The sequence below is a fragment of the Euprymna scolopes genome, chromosome 19 (assembly GCF_053919585.1).
Source record: "Euprymna scolopes isolate OS-2025 chromosome 19, ASM5391958v1, whole genome shotgun sequence".
In the NCBI taxonomy this organism is placed as follows: Eukaryota; Metazoa; Mollusca; class Cephalopoda; order Sepiida; family Sepiolidae; genus Euprymna; species Euprymna scolopes.
This window is the reverse complement of record NC_136500.1, coordinates 146,565,842-146,589,617: the sequence shown is the minus strand read 5'-3', so window position 1 is coordinate 146,589,617 and position 23,776 is coordinate 146,565,842. Positions and strand designations below refer to the sequence as shown.

Sequence of the window (23,776 nt, the reverse complement as noted above, 5' to 3'; positions counted from 1 at the left end):
CGAAAACTTTAAAAATCTTAAGCCAATTAGCAAAACTAAAGTCTTGCTAATTTTCTTCAAAAACATTTCATTAATAATTAATTTTCTACCTTATAATTTTTAGATGTGTGTGTTCATTACCGTGACATAAGTAAACACCATTGATTTCATTTAATTATCGGAACCCTTTGAGATGAGTAATTTGTATGTTTATTTGTATAAATATTTATTTATTTGTATATTTGTTTGTATATTTATTTATTTGTTTATTTATTTATTTGTTTATTTGCAAACAGTTTTCCTCATCTTTACAGTTGTTTTACAACGTTTCAACCATCTATTCCTCTGGCCTTCGTCAGGCAGTTAACAATGATGGGATAGGAATGCCAAGTCTTAACTGTATTCTCAGAAATTACTGCCTTCCATAGTTGTTGTCGTCTCACCATGTTTTTGGCAAACTAATCCTCTGGCCAGCTTTGGATAGGATTGAAACCGCCATCTTCAACTAATGATCACCTGGAACCATAGAAACGTCTATCCACTATGCCATGTGTCCCAGGGATCGTGAAACAACAACTATAAAGATTAGGATAACAGTTCGCAAATAAATGAATAAATATACCAGTGGTTTTATTTGAAATTCAATATTTTCATTTTTGCGCTTATAACGAAGAAGCACCTCAAATTTAATTATGTATGTGCATGTTAGGTTTTAAAAAAGATGGTACACTAAAATTTACGCAAATTCATCAAGTATCTTTTTTTAATTAAAATAAATATTTTAAATGCTGAAATATCTCATCTGCCATTTTTTCTCACTTTAATGTCAACAGCCATCCATCCAGTGCGGCCGTAGCCAAGATTGAACTCACTACATGGTTGGTTGTTTTTGTTTTACGGCATATCAACCCTTTTCAGGTTATTTAATGCCAAATCCAGTGATTTTGAAGAACAATTTTTTAATAGAATATATTTGTTTTTTTTTTTCAAGTTGGTTTCTATTTAACCCATAGTTGGGACCCTAACAGGTACTACCGCTTCGGGTTAGAGTGGACCTGGGAGCAATGGCAATTAAAAGGTGGCTCCACACTCCCCAAAACCTGCAAGCTGGGGCCTCACCAGCTGATATAGTCTAAGGTCATATCCAGGACCATCACTATGAGTTTGCAGTGTAATTCAAATCTTGTCGGTACTTGATGCTTTGTCAGGGGTATCAAGGGTATTTTTTTATCATGACGCCATCACTAGATGGGTTGCCTACCACGGCTTAAGAGAGTCCCATCTACCCTCAAGAGAAGGATAAACTGCGCCAGTTTCCCAACCTGGTATTTTACCTCGTGGTGCATACAGCGCCTCGCCTTCCCAAATGGTTACCCACCTGGTACTGACTAGGTTCAATGTTGCTTAACCTCAGTGATCTGGCAAGAACCAGTATGTCAACGTGATTGTGCCGTATCATAATGTATAATAATAATGTCAACAGCCAAGGGACATAATTCAGCAGTTATAATAATACCACCTGGAATAATTTACCAATCAAATATGATTTTATTTTATAAAAACAAAACTATAATTTTTATTGGCTAAAACTCGATAAACACCAAAATTACTTTCACAATAAAATTTTGAATTTAATACCAATGTTGAAAAAGGACGAAACATATATACTTTTCTTGTCAGAGTTTTTAAGTGTCAATGCGGCGCTTCTATATTATACAAACGAAAAAAATATTAAATTTCAAGTGAAACAAATGTTATCTACGTGATTGTTAGATCTCAAATAGTAACATATCCAAAAATTATGAAGAACGATAAGGTAGAAAAATAATTATTCATGAAAAAAGAAACTTGTGAAAGGAATCTTAATCACTATATTACACCTATCTTCTTATAAATTTTCCTAATGTCTGTCGGCGTGTGTGTGTGTGTGGGTGTGACACGGTTTATCTCAGCCTACAGGCAACCCACCCAGGCAAGTAAGGTACCGAAATTAAGCTTATGATCCAGCAGATGTTTTAGTGATATTTATATCTATGTTTGGTGTATGGAAATGCAAACAAAAAATGCAAAAGAATAACGATTTACTAAACAACGTTTTATTTACTGGATATTTTTCCGTATTCACCAGAAGTTATTATCTCCCTTAGTAAGTTTGATTTACTGTGTGTGTGTGTGTGTGTGTGTGCGTGACGCGGTTTATCTCAGCTTACAGGCAACCCACCCAGGCAAGTAAGGTACCAAAATGAAGCTTATGACCCAGCGGATGTTTTAGTGATATTTATATCCACGTTTGGTGTATGGAAATGCAAAAAAATAACAATTTACAAAACGTTTTATTTACTGGATATTGTTCTGGTACAAAGACTCAAGTTTGCCCAGCTGGACAAACTTGTGTTCTTGTAAAAAAAAAAAAAAAAAAAAAAAAAAATCTAAGTTGACAGGGGAGATAATTAAGTTCTGTTGCTCACGTCATGTAATAAACCTAATTTGAAATATCAAACTAAATTTATTCCAACTTTGTTTTTCATTAATAATTATTTTTCAACCTTATAGTTTTCCGTATTTTTTGGATATGTTTGGTTTGGTTGTTTTGTTTCCTGGCATATCAACCCTTTTCAGGTTCAAATCCAGTTATTTTGGAAACAGTTTTTATGCTTCAAGTTTTTTTATATCTTCAAATATTTGTAGAGTTTGGTTTGGTTGTTTTACGGCATATCAACCCTTTTCAGGTTATTTAATGCTGAATACAGTTATTTTGGAAATAGTATTCATGTTGCATCCAGTTATTTTGTAGAAAGTTTTTATTCTTCAAACTCTTTGTATCTTCAATCGCTAGTCTGTAGTGTTTGGTTTGGTTGTTTTATAGTAGACTAGCAGTTCAACCTGGCTTTGCTCGGGTCCTATGCACCGTTCATAACTTGCCCTACATGTGAATACACTTTATGTAAGATTTCAAATGTTTAGACCAAAATTTGTCTGAGTAATTTCGTAGCGACTTCAGGTCATTTTTTTTTTTTTCATGTTGACCTTAACATTTATTATTTTGGTCTCAAATCAAAATACAAAGTTTTACCCATGTCCAACTTACCTACATCTAAAATTTCAAGTGTTTAGACCCAAAATTGGTGGAGGAATTTGGTAGAATCTGCAAAGGTCAACTCTTTAAACTTTGACCTTTTGACAGCCAAATTTTTGCCCCAAAACAGATTAAAATGCTTGCCGCATATCTGACTACCCATTATGTATAAATTTCAAATGTTTAGACCCATAATTAGCCGAGTAGTTCGCTAGACACCACAAAGGTCAAATATTTTGAACTTTGACCCCTTGGCAGCTCAAATTTTTGACCCAAACCGATTAAAAAGCTTGCCCTATGTCTGAATACCCTTTATGTAGAATTTCAAATGTTTAGACCAGAAATTGGCTGAGTAATTTGGTAGAGGCCACAGAGATCAATTTAAAAAAATTTTTTTAACTTTGACCACAATTTTGACTCCTTAATATTTAAAAAACAAGTTTGATCCATGTTTAAGTAACCTACATTTAAAATTTCAAGTGTTTAGACCCAAAATTGGCGGAGGAGTTTGGTGGAGTTTTCAAAGGTCAAATCGTTGAATTTTGATCCTGTGACAACCAAATTTCTGTCTGAAAACTGATTAAAAAGATTTTCCCAAATCTCAATACTCCTTATGTCAAATCTTGAGTCTGTAGACTGAAAATTGACAGTTATTTGGTAGGGAAATGTACACACATACAGACATTTCACTTTTATAGATATAAAGATTTTATCGTTTGATTGATTGATTGATTGGTTTTACGGCATATCAACCTATGTGGTCATTTAATGCCGGAGTCCTTTTTTTTTTTTAACTTTTTTTATTGGGAGGGGGGGAATGACTTTTTCAGCCTTTCCTCCCTTTTTTTATAAAATTGAACTAAGAAATTAAATGTTGTATTTATACATGGATGTGTATATTTGGGTGACTTTAAATTTCCTTAAATTTTCTTATATAAATTTACTTTCCTTAGGTATGCTAGAATATTTGCTGAGTTGACCTTTTCAAAAAGGTCTTCCATATTGCTTTCTGTATAATATAATTTTCTAGTTGGGGCAAGGTCATCACACCCAACTAGGATATGTTTTACTGTGAGTGTCTCCTGGCATGGGATGCACTCTGGCACCGATTCTCCATTTAGTATATAAGAATGAGTAAAGTTGGTGTGCCCTATGCGCAGCCGAGTCAGTATCACATCTTCTCGGCGTGATCTCTTGATGTCCGGACATCGTTCCTTAAGTTCAGGTTTGATTGAGTATAATTTGTTGCCCTCTTGCTGACTCCACCGCAGTTGCCATTTTTCCTGTATGTATGCTTTTATCTGGGGTCTAAGATCAGTATGTGGAATCTTAAAATTGTCAGTTGGAAGGTGAGAAGATCTTTTTGCAGCTGTATCTGCCCTGTCATTGCCTTTGATCCCCACATGGCTGGGGATCCAGACAAGAATAATGTTTTTAGTAGTTGAAAGGATATTGATTTTTTCTATTAATTTTGTTGTTAGTGGATTTTCTTGTTTTTGATTTTGTATAGATAATAGGACTGATAGAGAATCTGTGAGAATGATGAAGTTTTTGGTGGTTTCCTCTGAAATTATGTTGAGTGCTAGATCGATAGCTATAGTCTCTGCAGTGAATATAGATGCTTCATTTTGAAGATTTCTCTTCATTGTGGTTTTATGGTACGTTGCTGCACATCCAGTGTGATTGTTGCTTTTAGACCCGTCTGTGTAGATAAAGGTGTAGTCTGAATATTGTAATTTTAAATGTTGAAGTTCGTCGTGGTATTCAATAGGGTTTGTGGTAGATTTGGACTTTTTGTTTAGGTTGAGTTTTATTTCAACTTGTTTCATGGTCCATGGGGGTGTTTTAGGCAGTATGAAGTTGTGAATGCTGGAGATTGGAATTTTCGATTCTTCAATGCTTTCCTTCATTCGGAGCCCGAACGTTTTGATAGTTTTTCTTCTCATGTTAAAGAGTTCTTCATATTTAGGATAGAAGGTACATTGGTATGCAGGGTTGTTTGGGCAAGACTTCAGTTTCAGTAAATATTGAAGGGCTAACTTTTCTCGCCTTAGATCTAGTGGGGGTTCGTGTGCTTCCGTGTATAGACTGTTCACGGGGGAAGTTCTGTATGCTCCTAGGGCCAATCTTAGACCAGTATGGTGAATAGGGTCTAGGCTTTTTATATATGATGTTCGGGTTGATCCATATATGAAACAACCGTAGTCTAGCTTTGAGCGGACTAGTGCTCTGTAAAGTTTAAGGAGTGTTTCCCTGTCTGCACCCCAATCGGTATGTGCTACCACTCTCAAAAGATTTACAGCTTTGTTACATTTTTTTTTCAGATAGTTTATGTGTGGGATGAATGTTAACTTTTTGTCAAATAAAATCCCTAAGAATTTGTACTGGTCAGTAACGGGTATGGGCATTCCTTCCATGGTTAGGACAGGATCATTATGCATGTTCTTTAGTTTGCAGAAATGCATGCATTTCGTTTTTCTTTTGGAGAATCTAAATCCATTCTCTTCCGTCCATCTCATTACTTTATTTAAGCACAATTGAAGCTTCCTTTCTATTATAGATATATATCTAGATCTACAGCATATTAGGAAGTCATCCACATATAGGGAGCAATCTACCCCAGGGTTAAGGTTTTTTACAATGTTGTTAATTCGGATACTGAACAGGGTCACTGACAGTATACTCCCTTGAGGTACTCCATTCTCTTGTTCTTTCAAGTCCGAGAGAGCTGTGCCAACCTTTATTCTGAACCGTCTATTTTTTAAAAAATTTTCAATAAAAATTGGCATTCTGCCTTTTAGTCCAAGCGCCTTCAGATCCCTTGTAACACCGTACTTCCACACAGTATCGTAGGCTTTTTCCATGTCAAAAAACACTGCTGTTAAATGTTCCTTCCTTACAAAGGCTTCTCTGATGAACGTTTCAAGTCTGACTATGTGGTCTATTGAACTTCGGTTTTTCCTGAATCCTGTTTGAAATTCTGTAATAAGATTCTCTGTTTCCAGGAACCAGATTAGTCTTTTGTTTATAATCCTTTCCATGGTCTTACAAATGCAGCTTGTTAGAGCTATTGGCCTGAAATTCAATGGATCTGAGACGTTACTTGATTGGGATTGGATGTTCGAGTTTTCAGATTTGGGGATTGGTATTATTGTGGCCTCTTTCCAGGTCTCCGGTACGTTTCCACTGGACCATATAATATTGAAAATTTCAAGTAGGTATTTCATTGAGGCTTCTGGAAGTTTTTTGAGGATTTCATATGGAATTTCATCGGGCCCTGTAGCTGTGTCATGGGATTTGGTTAGCGATTCTTTTAATTCAGGCAAGGTAAGAGGTTGGTTGTATTTTTCAGTATTTTGTGATTTAAATAGAATTTTCTTTTTCTCTTCCTTTTCTCTAATCTTTTTGAATTTCTCTGTTTGTCTGTCACATGATGAAATTTTTGATAAATTATCTGCCAGGTTATTGGAAATGTCTTTTTGATCAGTGTATATTTTGTTGCCTTTAAAGATGTGGGATATTGGTGTACTACTACACTTTCCTTCTATTTTCCTCATCATGTTCCAAACTGTTTTCGCCTTGGTATTCACATTAATTTTGGATATATAATTTCTCCAGGTTGTTCTTTTGGATTCCTTTATGATTCGTCTGGCTTTTGCTCTGTTGTTTTTGAAGAAATCCAGATTTTCGCTTGTTGGATACTTTTTGAATTTTCTCAAGGCAGCTCGTCGAGCTCTGATGGCTTTTCTGCATTCTTTTGTGAACCAAGGTTTGTTGTGATTGTTGGTTTTGGTTGTTTTCGGTATGGTATTATTTGCTATGTTTGTGAGTGTTTTAATGAAGTAATTCAAATGGTCATCTTCATCATTCTTTTCGATAATTAATTGGTTTTTGCACTGTTCCTGGAAGTCTTCCCAATCCGCTTTATGTAGGTTCCATTTGGGTGTTTTTTGTTCAGTGCTAGTACTTAGACTTTCCAGGATGATTGGGAAATGATCACTCCCACAGGTGTCATTGTGTACTTTCCAGTCATAGTCCATATATATGGAAGGATCACATAAGGTAAGGTCAATGGCGGTGAAAGTACCTGTTGCTGGGTACATATAGGTGTAGTTTTGATTATTAAGGAGGCATAGATTATTTTTATTTATTATGTTTTCTATTTCTTTTCCTTTTTTATTTGTTTCTTTACTTCCCCATATAACATTGTGACTGTTGAGATCTCCTAGTAGAAAAAAGGGTTTAGGGAGTTGTTTTATTAATTGAGTTATCTCAGTTTCGTTGATTGTTTCTTTTGGAGGGATGTATATTGAGCAAAGTGTTATAGTTCTATGTAGAGTCACTGAAACTGCAATTGCTTGCAAGTTTGTGTTTATATTTATTTGTCTGTGAGGGACTTCATTCTTCACAAGTATTGATGTGCCTCCAGAAGCTCTGTCCGTATCTTTATTTATGTAGTTGTAAGATGTGTAGTGTTTTATGTTGATGGTATTATTTTCTTTCAGAAAGGTCTCCTGTAGACAGACAAGTGCTGGGCTCATATTTGTTATTAATAATGTGAGTTCATTTTGGTTTGCTTTTATCCCTCTGATATTCCATTGTAATATTTTGTTCATCATTTGGAATTGTGTTCAACTTCCATCGTCTCCAATCCCTCAAATCTATTTTCTGTCGGAGTCCCTGTTCGAGATATAGATCGGGATCTTTCTTTTCCTGTTTTTGTTTGTTTTTTTTTTTTGTCTGGGGGGATTTTTGATTCTTTTCTGGCTTGTGATGTGTTTGATGGTTGTTCGGTTGTTTTTGTAGAAATGGTTTGTGGTTTTGTTTCTTTTTGTGGTTCAGTAGTGTCTTTACTTAATATTATCCTTGGATTGGTTGCAGACATTGCACTATTCATTTTCCTCATTTCTTCTAATAGTTCTTTCATTTCCTTTATTAGTTTGCTTAGGACATCAATTTTCTTGTCAGTTGTATCCGTTACATGTATATGACCATTTTGATTGTTGATTGGATTAGTTTTTTTTGTTGCATCTGCATATGTTTTAGTTTCGATGATTTTCCTGGCCTCTGGGTAGGATATATTCTTTATATGTTTTAGTTTGGTCACTTCTTTTTCTCTTTTCCATATTTCGCAATATCTAGAGCCAGCGCCATGGTTTCCCAGGCAGTTGGCACACTTGAAATCTTTTCTGCAGTCAATGTGTGGGCCACTTTCTCCACATCTTCCACACACTGGTAATCGTGTGCACCGATCTTGATGGTGTCCAAACTTCTGGCACTTGAAGCATTGGAGGGGGTTTGGAATATAAATTTCTACATTTATTTTCATATATCCGACTTTCACTTCTTTGGGTATGGTGAGGGAATCGAAAGTTAGTATATATGTATTGGTATCGATTTTCTCACCGTTTTTTTTAATTTGAACTCTGCGAACATCTAACACATTCTGTTTCTGTAAGTTTGTCCTGATTTCCTCCAAGGGACAAAGTGCAAGTTCGTGGCTTTTCACTACTCCTTTGCAGGTATTTAGGGTTGGATGTCTGTAGCATTTGACTTTGATGTTTTCAAATAATTTTAGTTTCAATATTTCTTTAGTTTGTTCTTCGTTATGGGTTTCTATTAGTAGGCTGCCGTTAAATTGTTTTTTAATAGACTTTGGTTTTAGAGTTTTAAGATTTTTTTCAATTTTAAAAGGTGATAGTTTGCTCAAAGGAGTTTCCTCCATTGATTCTATTACTACGAATGTTGAGTTCCTTGGTTTTATCGTCTCTTCGTCAGAGCTACTGATGTCAGAGACATCAGAGTGGGTTCTCTTTGGGTGGTTGGGTGGTTTTTGGGAGGAATAAGCCATATATTTTGTTTTCTTTTTTCGTCATCTTTGTTCCCCACCCACCTCGGAGTCCTATTTGGGAAGAGCCTGGGGGGAAACCCATTCGCCCAGCCTCTACAGGGATACAATGATGATATAACCGACTTTGGTGGTATCATAATGATTATCTGTTCTCTCTTGATATTGCTATGGGATCTGTAGCAATCCTGAGGGGTTTACAGCCTCGTCATCGATATTCACACCTAATCGATTGACCCTCAGCCACCGCTTTCCATCATATATTAGGGAGTAGGGTTATTTGTGGGAGAGGGGGGATGTGTTGTATTAGTAGTGAGTTTTTGGAATGGGCAATATATGGTGGGGCTTGGCGTGACTGGCCGATTGGTCGGATCGGGCCTCTCCGACCGCCCGTCTAATCGAAGTAAGGGCCAAAGTAATGTGTTGCGGTGCCTAAACTTCTATGTATCCTGGTTTAGGTTCGCTCAATCACCAGGATCACGTCCTAAGACTTTACGGGTAGCAACCCACGGCTAACTGGTTGCCCCATTGAGGGATTTTTACCCTCTGCAGAGGGGCAGTCGGTTTGTTCTCATGCCCTACCGACAGGGCAAAAAAATAAATAAATAAATAGATAATTTAATAGAATATATTTGTTTTCTTTTTCTTTCTTTTTTTGTTGTTTCTTTTCCTTTTTAAAATCTGTTTCTATTTAACCCATAGTTGGGACCCTAACAGGTACTACCACTCCGGGTCAGGGTGGACCTGGGAGCAATGGCAATTAAGAGGTGGCTCCACACTCCCCAAGCCCGTAAGCTGGACCTCACCATCGGATGTAGTTTAAGGTCATATCCAGGACCGGGAGTAAGGTAGGAAAAAATAAAATAAAAAGGGGGGGGGGAAGGCTGTTGTTTTTGTTTTTGGTTTTGCAGAACATAATTAAGTTTTACAAAAAAGATCAGAAAACAAAAAAAACGTCAATGTAGGTGCATTTCGTCTCAGGAAGCCACAGGGCAGCCTGATCTGGTAGCACCAGAAGATTTTATCGTTTTTGTTCCCCGCCCTGCAGAACATGAGTTTTGCAATGGGAAAAGGTAAAAGGGTATTAATATTTGGTACATTTTAAGTTAGGAAACCAGTCACAAAATGGAGGAAAGAGAAAGGGGAAATAGGAAGGAGGAAAAGAAGGAAAAGGTGGGTTATTGTTTTTGCAGAACATAAATTTTGCAAAAGCAAGCAGAAAAACAAAAAGGATCAATGTTAGATGCATTTCGTCTCTGGATGGGTTGGTTGGTTGTTTTTGTTTTACAGCATATCAACCCTTTTCAGGTTATTTAATGCCGAATCCAAAGATTTTGAAGAAAAATATTTTAATAGAACATATTTGTTGTTTTCAAGTCTGTTTCTATTTACCCCATAGTTAGGACCCTAACAGGTACTTCCATTCCGGGTTAGAGTGGACCTGGGAGCAATGGCAATTAAGGGGTGGCTCAACACTCCCCAAAGCCCGCAAGCTGGGGCCTCACCATTGGATAAAGTTTCAGGTCATATCCAGGACCAGTCGTCTCTGGAAGCCAATATCTCCAGACAGCCTGATCTGGCAGCACCAGCATTTAGATATGTTACTATTTGTGACATGAAAATGATGTAGGTACCATTTGTTTTACTTGAAAATCAATATTTTTTCATTATTTTAATATAGAAGCACTGCCAACAAGAATGGATCAAGAGAAAAGAGAGTTCAGAGGTCATTGATTAGCACAGGAGTGAATTTGTTAATTTTCCAGTCATAATGAGAGCCTTAACATATGAAGGTAAAGGACGGGTACCCATTTTTGATAATGAAGGTTTAAAGCATTCGTTGAACAAAAGCCGCATGAAATGCCTAAAGCATGCAATGTATTTAAATTGTGTCAGACCTTCTGAAGGAAAATGGTAACGTGAAAAAGATCAATAAATGGGCTACATGTGAACTTAATGAATGTTTCTGAAATCAATTATAATAATTGCACATCTTTATCTACACACTCATTTTTTTTTTTTTTTTTACAAGGTGGTCACCACTTATCAAGGCCCGGAAGCCACTCAGGGATAAGGGTTATTGTAAGTACAGTACGTTAGTGTGGAGATTTAATAAAGTGTCTACTTAAGTGGGCGGTTCATCAGGAATTTGTTTACGTTGGACTTGAAGACATCCAAGTTGTAGTCAGGTGAGAAGCAGGCAGACGGAACAGAGTTCCACAGGCGTGCAGTTCTAAGAAAGAAGCTTTGTTCATGGAATCTACGTTTTGATTTAGGCACTGATAAAGAGTGTTAGCAGCAGGGAAAACCATTTGCAGAAATTTAAAGTACATACAATTAATTCATAGAAAACATCCCGACATTTAAAGAACAAAGTGCTTGAAAGAGTAAATAAAAAAATAAAAATAAAAAGTTGCTAAGAATTAAAAAAAAAAAAAAAAAAAAAAAAAAAAAAGGTACAAAAATAATGGCTTAGGTATATTTAAGAGACAGAAAATAAAAAAACAAAAAAACTTTTCTAATATATATATATATATATACATATATATTAGCTCTTAAGGAGTAAGCACTGATAGAAAGATAAAATTTCTGTCTAGAAAAAAAAAACGTAAGATTCTTTTCTTTGAAATTGAATCTTAAAATATTACAAAATAAATGTGATATGTTCTAGTCATTTGCAGTTTTTATAATTGGGTACATCAGCTAAGATATTGGATTTTAACAGTCAACGGTAAGCAATATCCACGACTTTTATAGCCACACTGATGAGTCTTAATGAAGATATAACATACATGCTTGGATATCAAAATATTTATTAAAGTGTATATCATTCAAACAGTGTTTGAATGAAAAAGTAATACATTTTTAATTTTCCTTCAGTAAAACAAAATGAATTTACTGGTGTCCAAAATCGTAAAAAACGTAAGGAGGTGAGTGACGTTTTTTTTTCATAGCAACCATGTCACTTCAGCGACTACTGATGCTACTAATTCACTGCTTTCACGAAAAGTGAAGTAACAAGTGAAACAGAGAGAATGAAAGCATGAAAGGGAGATAATTATGGGGATTTTATTGAAAGCAGACAAGTGCCATACATTGTTATTACATATGTGTATTTTACGTTTTGAGAGCAAAAAAAATAAGACTGAAATTAAACAAATGAATTTACTGGAAGCCTGGAAAAATCATGGATTACAACAGAAAAATGTGAGTATGAAAAGTAATATGGTTAAGCTTAAACATGGAAAAGTAAAGGACTAGTTGTTAAAAGTGGAAAAAAAAGGACAAGATATTCTAATAAAAAATATAATCAATTTATAAATTAAAATATTGCAGCATTAAGAATTTTTTTTAATTCAATTTATAACATAATAAATTTCAAAAACATTTTTCAAAAATATATTTTTCAAAACACAAACACACATATTTATAAAAGTGAACGTCTCTGTCTGTGTGTGTGTGTGTGTGTGTGTGTGTGTGTGTGTGTGTGTGTGTGTGTACATTTCCCTATGCAATAACTCTGGTTGTTAAGGGGTCAAAGTTCAATGATTTGACCTTTGAGAACTCTACCAAACTCCTGTCAATTTTGGGTCTAAACAATTGAAATTTTAGATATAGGTTCCTTGGACATGGATCTAGCTTAATAACTTGATTTGAGCCCAAAACAATAAATTTTAAGGGGTCATAATAGGGGTCAAAGTTAAACAAAATTTGACCTCTGCAGTCTCTACCAAATTACTCAAACATTTTCTGGTTTAAACATTTGAAATTTTACATAAAGAGTATTCAGAGATAGGGCAAGCTTTTTGACAGTTTGGGTCAAAAATTTTAGCTATCAAGATATAAATGTATGTATGTTTGCATGTCTGCCTAAAACTTTCAATAGAGGCGACGGATTTTCTCAAGATCAGTATCGTTTGAAGCTCGACCCTTCAGATGAAAAATTGACTAAAAACATTAATTTCTTCACCCTATACTGGGCACTTTTCTACAGGGAGGAGTCGCATTTTTCACCGATATTGTCGAAAGTTGTCCCCTCTTTTAGATTGTCTAGCCTTAATTAAAATCTACGTCACTCCTGGTTGGTTGTAACAGCAAAGACGTCACGTTTTTTTTCCCCCGGTCTTTTTCTCCTTCACGCTATGGGTTCGAGCCTGCCTTCCTACTACCACTTTTTTTTTTGCTCAACATACACTTCCAAACACCCGGGAAATGCCAAGCTGAAATGCTAGTATATATAGATATGCGTGTGTGTATATATTTAACTCCTACGCATAGATCATCATATAATGATTAGATCACTGACTGAAGTAAAAAGCATTTAAAAACAAAATGTTTAAATTCCAACGCTATTTCATGTGGTTAATGGTAGCCAAATGGGTACGGTCCTTGCTAATCAAGCCAGAGATGACTTGTGTTGCTGGGTTCGAATCTATCAACTGGTGTTAATCGTGACACAGCGCACTGAAGATTCCCGAAAGGATGAAACACTAGTGTCTGTAGGTATTTAATTATCAAAGTAAAATAATTATATATACTTGTTTGTAATATACCAAATTTTACTGGGTTCGTATAATTCAGTAAATTTTCATATACCAATGAATTTTAAGCCAAAGAGAGAGGACTTAAATTGTACCTATTTACAATGCCTCCCCACGGGACAGAGTTAGACACCAGGGTCGTTTTTTAACGTGGAGAAAAGGTACAAAAATAAAAATTGTCTCAGTCGTGAAGGATTTCTCCTCCACTGAAAGAGAACAAGAAATAGAAGTGCAGCATCTGAAGAACAGATGGTATTTATTTGCTCCCCCACCGAGCAAATTAGGCACAAGGCCGATTTTTAAAGTGAGGAGTGAAGGGGAAATGGGGACCAACTCCCCGGGGAGTAGGGGAGCTGGATAGTGACAATTGGTATGAAGGGTTGCCCCTACATTGACCAAGGTCTTATATGTGGAGTTGCCCCCACATATGGTCTTTGCTTGCAGTATCTGCCAAAACAGATACTACACTTTGATCTTGTCCCGAAGAAGCTACAAAATTATATTTCATAATTGAGCATTCATATACTATACTAACAAAAAACAAGTCAATCAATTCTTTTTTTGAAGTCTTGGTTTTTGTTAATACAGTATATATATATATATATATATATATATATATCCACTGTTAAATGATACAGTCTGCTGCTTACATAACCTAATTCCAAGTTCTTTGAAAATAAATAAATGGCGCACTATAAAATGTGGCAGTTAAAATGCATACAGAGACATTGTAGATATCATTTATGAGCGCCTATTCAGACACTCAACAAGATAGTTGAAAATTTGATCCCTGCCTTTGGAGTGGTGCTAGTTTAACTACGTTTACTTCTGATACAGCAAAACTGTCTACGGATGTCCTATGTATTAGTCACACTTTTATGCAAAGTTTCAGTTATTTGAAAATCAGAAAAGGAACAAAAGAGAGGGTACAGAAAAGGGGGAGTGGGATACGAGGCTTAAAATTTGGGAGGCAAACTTCCCTTTATAAAATCCTATCAACTTTTCCGTTTTATCACTTTACAGATAGAGGTTTACCTAGGCTAGTAGCGTGGATTTTGGAATCCGTTAAAATTAGGCATCAGTTTGGCCACTCACTGCTTGGATTTACATCTAGAAAACTACAGCGATACAATCATTATTTGAAAGAGAGAAACCTTTTTTGGTGGAGGGGGTGGCTTCTTCTTCATTCCTGTCCGTTCATCTTTGTTTTCTTTGAAACTCTTCTTCGTATCCGATTCAGATAAGACGACGAAAAAATGATGACACTTTTCACATTTCACAAATCTTGTCGATGCTACAAGAAAAGCAAAGATGGTTGAAATTAAAAAGAAATCGTCTTAATTCAATGTTAAAACAGCTTAAACAAGAAAAATTATGGTTCTTGTTCAAAATTCCCCCTATATTATACAAAAATAAAAAATCTGTATGATATACATAACATGAGGAAACAAAAATATCATATTCCAAAATTCACGTAAATTGATTATGTAGTTTTATTTTTATAAAGAAAATTATTTTTAAGTGATTAATGAAAACTCATAGATATTACAACATAAATCTTACAAGTTTAAATTATTGAGTAATCTCCCTTTGTTTTCTTAATATCGTTTTCAAAATGGTAGACAAAACAGCTTTTATTACTCATAAAATTCGATTTTCTTTATAAAAATAAAACTACTTGATCAATTTGTGATTTTTGGAATATGATATTTTTGCTTTGTTACGGATAAGTACATCATGCAAATTTTTCCTTATTTGTTTTTAAATATAGGGTGAATTCTAGACAAGAACCATGACTTGTAACATTTGATAGGAAATTCGACCTCAATATAAATGAATAAACTGACCCTGTTACTTTAACTGTTCTACATCTAAATCAAGCACTCAACACTTCCAACATGTTTCTATCATCAAGACTTGTTCTGTACAAATCTCACTATAATGTCCAAATTTAATCTTCTTCAGAGATCATATCTAAACCTATCTTGAACATTTGCATTACATATCCATGCAACACATGTCCTCAACTCTTCCCTACTGGCAGAAGTAGCCTGAACTTATTTCATCCATTCTTGCACTCATATTAGCATTTACCCAAGCAAAATCTCCAAAGAAAAATATGTTGAAAACCATCAGGATAGACATTTCTATACTAAGATGACACAAGTACTAAAAGCATTGGTGCCGTCGAAGACAATACTTACAGACAAAAGTCTCTACATGTGTACACGGGTCTCCACATTTCGGACAACTCAGCTGATTCGAACCACCTTTTTTATCTCCCCCTCCTCCGGTACCTGTTGCAGCACCACCACTGGTTACTCCGCTACCTTTCTGGTCTTTGCCATTGCTAGCGCCACTACTGAAAGCACTGCTCAAACTCCCTCGGTGGATGACGTATCGACAAAGAGGGACTACCGTTATCATTGGTCGAGTCACGACGATGTGACACTCGTAGGCTGGCAGCTGTAAGGGACCATTTTTCAAAACTAAAAAAATAAAAAAATTGGAAAGTTAGATTTAGTTGAAAGATTTTTTCATGAAAAAAAAAATTTTTTTTTTTAAATATGATCAAGAGAAACAAAGACAATGCAGAAGAAGAAATGAACATGAAAGGAAATTTGACTAGTAATGGAGTCTTATTATAAAAGCAATTTCACAGATTCTTTATATATATATGCATATATATATTATTTACTACTAGCGGGGGTACCCGGCGTTGCCCGAGTGTTTGTTTCGGGGGGGGGGGGGAGTTTTAAAAAATGTTATGGTAGGTAAGTAGGAAGGATCAAACCCGGAGTCATGAGTAAAAGTAGGAAAATAAAGTGTGAAAAAAAAAACAAACAAAAAAAAACATCTGCAACGTTAACAGTTCGGCCACCAAGAAAAGTCCATTCCAGTTGTTTAGGAAAAAAAAAAAAAAAAAAAAAAAAACGACTACGGTAGGTCGGTGCGAACGTGAAAATATAATGTGAATTGTCCAGCACGCTAACCACTACGCCACAGAGCACTGCAGCTTAGTTTAGTGATTTTAAATAACTTCACATGAAAGAACTACGAAGCCAAACCGGTGTTCTCTTCTCAACTGTTCCTTGTGAACGATCCCCAAACGGTGTTAAGTGGTGGCAGGGGGAGGAGGAATTTATTAGAGAGAAAATATTTTACCACTTCCATTGATCTTAACCGATTTTGGCCGTGACTTCTCAGCAGAAAAAGTATAGAAATCTAAGATTATTGAGGAATTTGAGAAATAATAAGCCTATAACACACCTCAGATATTGTTCTGCCGTTTGTGCATATTATATTTGCATGAAATATCTTGATTTTTAATCCTATTAATGTCAAAATCAGACGTGAAAAAACGAGTTCATTTTATTTATATAGAGATAATAATTATTAAAAACCTACAGTCACTAGTGTTTCGGGAATCATTAGTGCAAGGTGTCATGATTAATGCTTGTCGAGAGATTCAAACTCAGCAACAAAGCCATCTCTGACTCCATTAGCAAGCACCAAATCCATTCGGCCACCGTTAACCACGAAAAATACTGTTGAAATTTAAACATTTATAAATTTTTTTTTAACGTCTGACAGAGTGATCTAATCATATGATTTGCGCATGCAAACTAAAGTGACCGACTTTCTTTCAACTGTAAAATGCGAGTTTCTTAAAGGGGCTGACATAATTATTTACTATAATAATTAAATACCTACAGACACTAATGTTCCATCCTTTCGGGAATCATCAGTGCAGGGTGACACGATTAATTCTGGTTGAGATTGTAAGCCGGCAACGAAACCATCTCTGATTCTATAATCCTAATATTATGCTATCTATTAAGAAAACCCCATGGCTTTCATACAGGGTATAGTTGTTGCCATAAAGAAAACACTACAGCTTTATTTTAAAACTTTTATTTAGACAGCAAAAAATCAATCCAGGTAACTTGATTATGTAGTAGAGCTGATATTTATTCCATGTAGTCTGGATATTTTCCCCTTTTTAAGGCCATATGCATTTTGTCAGTTTTTTTACAATACTTTTTCAGTAAAAATGCTATGTCTTTGTAAAAGCCCATTTTTTTATATACATATTTTCAATTTTTTTTTTTTTTAAATTTGTTCTGGAATAAAAAGTTTTAAAAAAACCGTCTGTCTACAGATAGTTTTTAGAAACTTTAAAATATCACCATTTTTTTTTTTTTTTCAGGTATCATGATTTTAAATTGCTTGCTACCATAAGAGAAAATGCACAATTATACTTTTAATGGATAACAACAATAAAGAGATTGATTTATTTAACAGTGGGGGCTCAAAGAAATTTTTTCAAAATTTTCAATATTCGTCATGTTGGAAGTTTTAAAACTTTAAACTTGGAAATACGATTTAAAAAATAGCGCGGATGAGTAAGTGCATTCGCACCCTTTATTTGCTTAAAACTCTTAAAATAATGTACATTAATATTTATTAATTCACGTCGAACAAAACGGTAGTATTTTCAGGACTTAAAGTGCTTTGGGTTTTTAAAATATGACGATTTTAGCAGAACCCCTTTGAAATCTGATTATCGAAAGCGTTTTATTGGCCGTGTGTATTGCTGCTTCCTTTCAAGCAACACAGTACGTTTCCACAACAAAATTAACTCCTCCGACAAGTTATTAACATGAAACATCTGTGCTGATTGAGTCATGTTCTTTGTCATCGACTAGATTTCATCTTTAAAGCAATTGCATCAGTCCCCCGCCCACAGAGTTGGAAAAAAATGGTGATGGTCAAACTTACAACCTTGCACCAGAGAGTATCCTATATCTTTACCAAGCCACACTTCGCCCCCGCATGGAGTATTGTTGCCACATCTGGACTAATGCATCTACTACTACACAGCGTTAAATAAAGAGTCTCAAATCTAATAGGCCTTGCACTGTCGGACAAGCTCCAAATTCTTTCCCATTGTCACAATGTTGCATCCCTGTGTCGTTTTACAATTACTTTAATGGAATGTACTCTGATGAACTCGTAGCATTTTAACCTGCTTAATATGGTCTACATACATATTTGCTCTTGATTAACTTGACAAGCAGCAAAATCTCCCCCTTCCACTGCAAGGAGTATTGTTGCCACATCTGGACTGGAGCATCTACTACTAGTCTCTCACTCTTACACAGCATTAACGAGTCTCAAATTTAATAGGCCTTGCATTATTGGTGAAGCTCCAACCTGTCTCCTCACCACTATGTTGCATCCCAACGCTTGTTTTACAACTATTTTAATGGAACGTGCTCCAATGAACTTCTAGCATTTATGCCCTTTTCACGTACATGCTCTCAAATAAGCCAACAAACAGCAAATTTCTACCCCTTCATCGATTCCTGGATGCTACAAAGCTTTCTATTCTAAGTTTCTTTCTTCCCTTGGTTTGCTAGACTTTGGAATCCTACCATCTCATTTCCTGCTTCCTTGACTGTACTAACCTGCAGAAATTTAAATGTCACAAGCATCTCATTGCTGAATTCCTTAGTCCCAAATAGTATCCCTTACATTACGAATGGCAATATACATTGTTTGGCATGAAAATTTTTTTTTTTCTTTTTTTAAATATTTTCACTTAATTGTTCCCATGAAATCAAAAAAATTGTTTCCATAATTATAAAAAAGTAAAATGATTTAGATATTTTCAATGAAAAAAGAAAAAATTAATTTCAATCAGTTTTTTTTTTTTTTTTTTTTTTACAGTGGTCACCACTTATCAAGGCCCGGAAGCCACTCAGGGATAAAGGTTATTGCAAGTACATTACTTTAGTGTGGAGATTTGATGAAGTGTTTACTTAAGGGGGCGGTTCATTAGGAATTTGTTAACGTTGGACTTGAACACATCCAAGTTGTAGTCAGATGGGAAGCAGGCAGACGGAACAGAGTTCCACAGGCGTGCAGTTCTAAGAAAGAAGCTTTGTTCATGGAATCCACGTTTTGATTTAGGCACAGATAAAGAGTGGGGGAAATTTTTCACAGTGGATTCAGCTAGACTGGTGTTTTTCGTGAAAGATTGGCGAGGGGGGATCAGAGATTGGAGTTCAGACGAGCACCTGCGATGGAAATAACGATAAAACAAGGATAGGCTCGCAACGTCTCTTCTGTAGGAGAGAGGTTGCAGGGTAGAGAAAAGGTCATCCCCCACTAAGCCACGAAGTCTATTTTGTACTCTGTCAAGGCAGGATAGGCTGTTTTTAGCAGCTCCTGCCCAGATATGTTTCCATATTTTCATCTAAAAGTATAGATTTGTATTGTTTTTTTACTAGAAACAGGCTCTACTTCTAAGTTTATAACTATTCAAAAATGAAAATGTCAGTTTTTGCAGGCAGACAGAAATATTATATAAGAAAGGCAGAGAAAGAGAGGGGTAGTTCTACCAACTGTGAGAGTATATTAGGTTGCTGTGGCCAGCCCAACCCACCAGGGCCTAAAAAGAATGCTACCTGCTTGTCTGCACACACACACACACAAATGCTAAATTTATGGTTATGCCGTTTATAAGGCAGACATTTCTAAACAGCTGAACTTGAGAATGTTTAGCTTGCATCAGACAATTAGAGGTTTAAAACATTTGGAGCAAAAAAAAAAAAAAGATGTTTTGCTTACTTCTAAAAACAAACATAAGATGAAATGATAGATATTATTAACAAAGCATCCTCTATTTTCAGTTTACATGGGTCAATAAAGATGTCAATAAAGATGTCTAAGAAGACGATACTTTAAGATCAACACATGCATGCAATCACACATTCATGACGTTATGCCTAGTTTTTTTGGTTCCCCAACAAGAGGAGGGTGGACCTGTAAATTCACCCTTGTTCGTCTGTCTGCATTTTTCCCAATAACTATGCCTTGGAATTTTTTGAAATTTTGCACAAACATTAAACATGATATGAGTAAAAAAAATAACAGAACGGATTTTTCTGGGAAAACTCCGGTTGCCCCACTTAGGGGCACCTTTCGAGTTAAAATGGCTAAAATTGAAACTTTTATGCTTATTAAAAAAAAAAAAAAAAAAAAAAATTGATGCTTTGGATTCTTATAAAACTTTCTGAAAATTTGTAACTGATTTCTATATAATTTTGTTTGCCTATACTTCGCGATAACGCTTGGGTGTGTCCCAGGGGGTCTTTTAGGGCTAATATAAACACTCCATTTTTGGAACTATTTTACTAAATTTGTTTGAAATTTTCTGTGTATGTCTATTTAGAAATTTTGCATGGTGCCGAACTCAAATTATGTTAAGGCCTTGGGGACTTTTGGGACTAAACGGGTGAGGGGGGGGGGAATGCTGAACTTAGCCATTTCATTTTTTTTTATGCCTCGTTCACTGTGCACTCATGGGGGACCATACATGCTTCACTTGTTTTTGTTTACTTGGAACTCACCACTTATCTAGGCCCAGAGATCACTCAAGGATAAAGGTTAATGAGTGCTAATGAGACAACACTAATGATCAGCAATGGTGGAACTTGATGGAGTCGGATTTAATTATTAAAGAAGACAGCTCAGCAAGAAGTTATTTACATTAGACTTGTAAACATGTTACAGTCAGATGGAAAGCAGCCCTATGGTATTGTGTTCCACAGATGGACAGTTTTATGACAAGAAACTTTGTTCATGGAATTTTCATTTAGTTCTAGGCACAGATAAATTTACAATAAGTAAAAAGTCCAGAACCAGATATAAATTTAAAACCACTAGAAGCAGTGCTGGGATAAGAGAAGAAGGCTGTTGAGAGTTTATTAAAACCATATCCAGCATACTGTGATATTTTATTTATTTATTTTTTTTTTTACTTTTGTTCATTCAAAACAAAGCACAATTCCAGTAAGACATAAGGGATTACTGTGAATTAGAAGCACCCTAAGTAGGGAGCTGTGCAGCGAGATGATTGTTTACATTATATTTAAACTTCTGCATGTTGGTACAGTCAGGGAAACGGGAAGAAAGAATTTGAAAGGTTAGCAATTCATGGGAAGAAGTTATGTAGAGACTTCGGCAGTAAAGGGGTGGGATTTTGTTGACGGATTGATGGGGGCTATCTATATAGAGGAGGCACCAGTGCAGCACACTATCTATTGCACTACTAACATATCACCACCTGTATTCTGAAATTCAATACTCCCTCCCCCATCCTTTCTGTCATTACACGGTTGACTATCCCCTCCAACCTGATATCCCTTCACAACCGAAAAGTCATTACTAATTTTTCATTTGTCAAGCTCCAGGTGGATTCGTGACAAATTCGTTGCTGAATTGTCAGATGCACTTGAACACCAACTTGCGTTCTCACCGACAAGAAAATATCACTCCTGAAATTTGGACGAGCATTAAGTGTGATTGTAAAATGAAATTTTATTTACAAATATATTTTTTAATTTTTTTTTTATTACATTTTCACCCCAAACAAGGCACATTGATCATTTATGAATATCAGGAACAATAGAGGTCCAAGGATAGAACCCTGGGGCACCCCCGCATTTATATCATTGTTTAGATGTACGACCGTCGAGGACAACCTAATTTTTCTCTTATCTAAGAAGGATTTAATTATGTTAAGTATTCTACCAGTGATACCATATGATTTGGTGTAGGGGGCTACTATCAGGGGAAACAACTACTCGGGTACTATATAGGGATTTGGGCAGCAAGATGTCGGTTCACGTTACACTTGAACTTCTGCACGTCAGTACTGTTGGGGAAGCAGGGACCTGGAATGGAATTCCAGAGTCTAGCGGTTCTGGGGAAGAAACTATTGGAGTAAAAAGATCTTTTACATCTAGGGATCTCTACAGTGTGGGGATGGGATTTAGCAGCCTGTCGGGTTTGTCGAGGGTGCTCACGTTGTGGGGGCACAAGTGATTGCAGTTCGTCAGAGCATTCACCACGAAAATACTTGTAGAAAAGGCAGAGGGATGCAACATTTCGTCGATGGGACAGAGGCTGAAGCTTAGATGCCAGTTCAGGGCCTATCAGGTTTGCGACTCTCTTTTTAACCTTGTCAAGGAGCGAGAGACTAGTAGCAGATGCACCAGCCCAGATGTGACAGCAATACTCCATACATGGGCGAATGGTGGCCTTATAGAGATACAGGATACTTTCGGATGTTAGTAGTTTTTTAGCACGGTAGAGAGAGCCCACCTTTCTTGCAGCGGCCCTGGCAATGCCTTCAATGTAATTGTTCCAACTCATGTTTCCTGTGAACGTTAGGCCAAGGAGTTTGAAAGATGTACTCTCAGATAAAGAGTCGTTGGCCATTGCTATAGGTGGTAGAGAGGGTTTCTTGTAATTATTGAATGAAACTAGTTTAGTCTTGGCAGCATTGAACGCGACCAACCACTTTTGTCCCCATTCCACCACAGATTGGAGGTCTTCCTCTAGTGTTTCTGCCATTTCTTTAGAAATGTGTTCATTCGTCTTCCTGTCGTGCCTTCCATAGAGTGTAGTGTCATCAGCATATATACCCATCTCAGAGGCAATTTTGTTGGGGAGGTCATTTATGAATATCAGGAATAATAGAGGTCCAAGGATAGAACCCTGGGGCACCCCCGCATTTATATCATTGTTTAGATGTACGACCGTCGAGGACAACCTGGATTTTTCTCTTATCTAAGAAGGATTTAATTATGTTAAGTATTCTACCAGTGATACCATATGATCTAATTTTTCTGAGGAGACCCTCATGCCATACCCTGTCAAAAGCCTTAGATATATCTAGAGCTACCGCTCTGCCCTCCCCCGCTTTATCCAGTGAATGGTATATACGTTCAGAGATCACAGTTAGAATGTCTGCTGTGGAACGGGCTTGTCTAAATCCATATTGTTTGTCAGTCAGAAGTTTAGCATCTGTAAGGTGATGGACTAGAGCATGGTTAATTAAGGTCTCAAATATTTTGGCAAAAAGTGGGAGGAGGCTAATGGGGTGATAATATGATGGGTCAGTCCTTTCGCCAGAATTCTTGAATACTGGTACAACAGAAGCAGTCTTCCAACAGCCCGGAAAGCAAGCTTCATTAAGGCATTTGTTGTAGAGTTTGGAGAGAACTGGAGCTACTTCAGCTGAGCACTTTTTTAATAGCACAGCTGGGATAAGATCAGGTCCACATGCTTTTGAAGTGTCAATGTTTTTTATGATAGCATTTTCTACATCGTCAATAAAGGATTCGCATTTTGGGTGAAATAAGAGTTTTTCTGAGCAATTTACTTTGGGGGTGGTATGTGGGGGGTGTATGATTATTTATTTTATTAATTTTCCCCACCAACGCAAACATGCAGGTCCTACTAGTCTATTACATAGAG

At 36.1% G+C, this 23,776-nt stretch overlaps 1 protein-coding gene across 1 annotated transcript in view; it reads right to left on the bottom strand.

The window, feature by feature from the left end:
• Nucleotides 1-23,776, bottom strand: part of LOC145240036 (ATP-dependent clpX-like chaperone, mitochondrial) — a 68,508-nt gene that overhangs the window by 23,300 nt on the left and 21,432 nt on the right. Inside the window, exons 2-3 of the mRNA XM_080103623.1 lie at nucleotides 15,649-15,933; nucleotides 14,599-14,738 (exon numbers count right to left, since the gene is read on the bottom strand). Coding sequence (XP_079959749.1) covers nucleotides 14,599-14,738; nucleotides 15,649-15,933 — 425 coding nt within the window. The remainder of the gene's footprint in view (nucleotides 1-14,598; nucleotides 14,739-15,648; nucleotides 15,934-23,776) is intronic.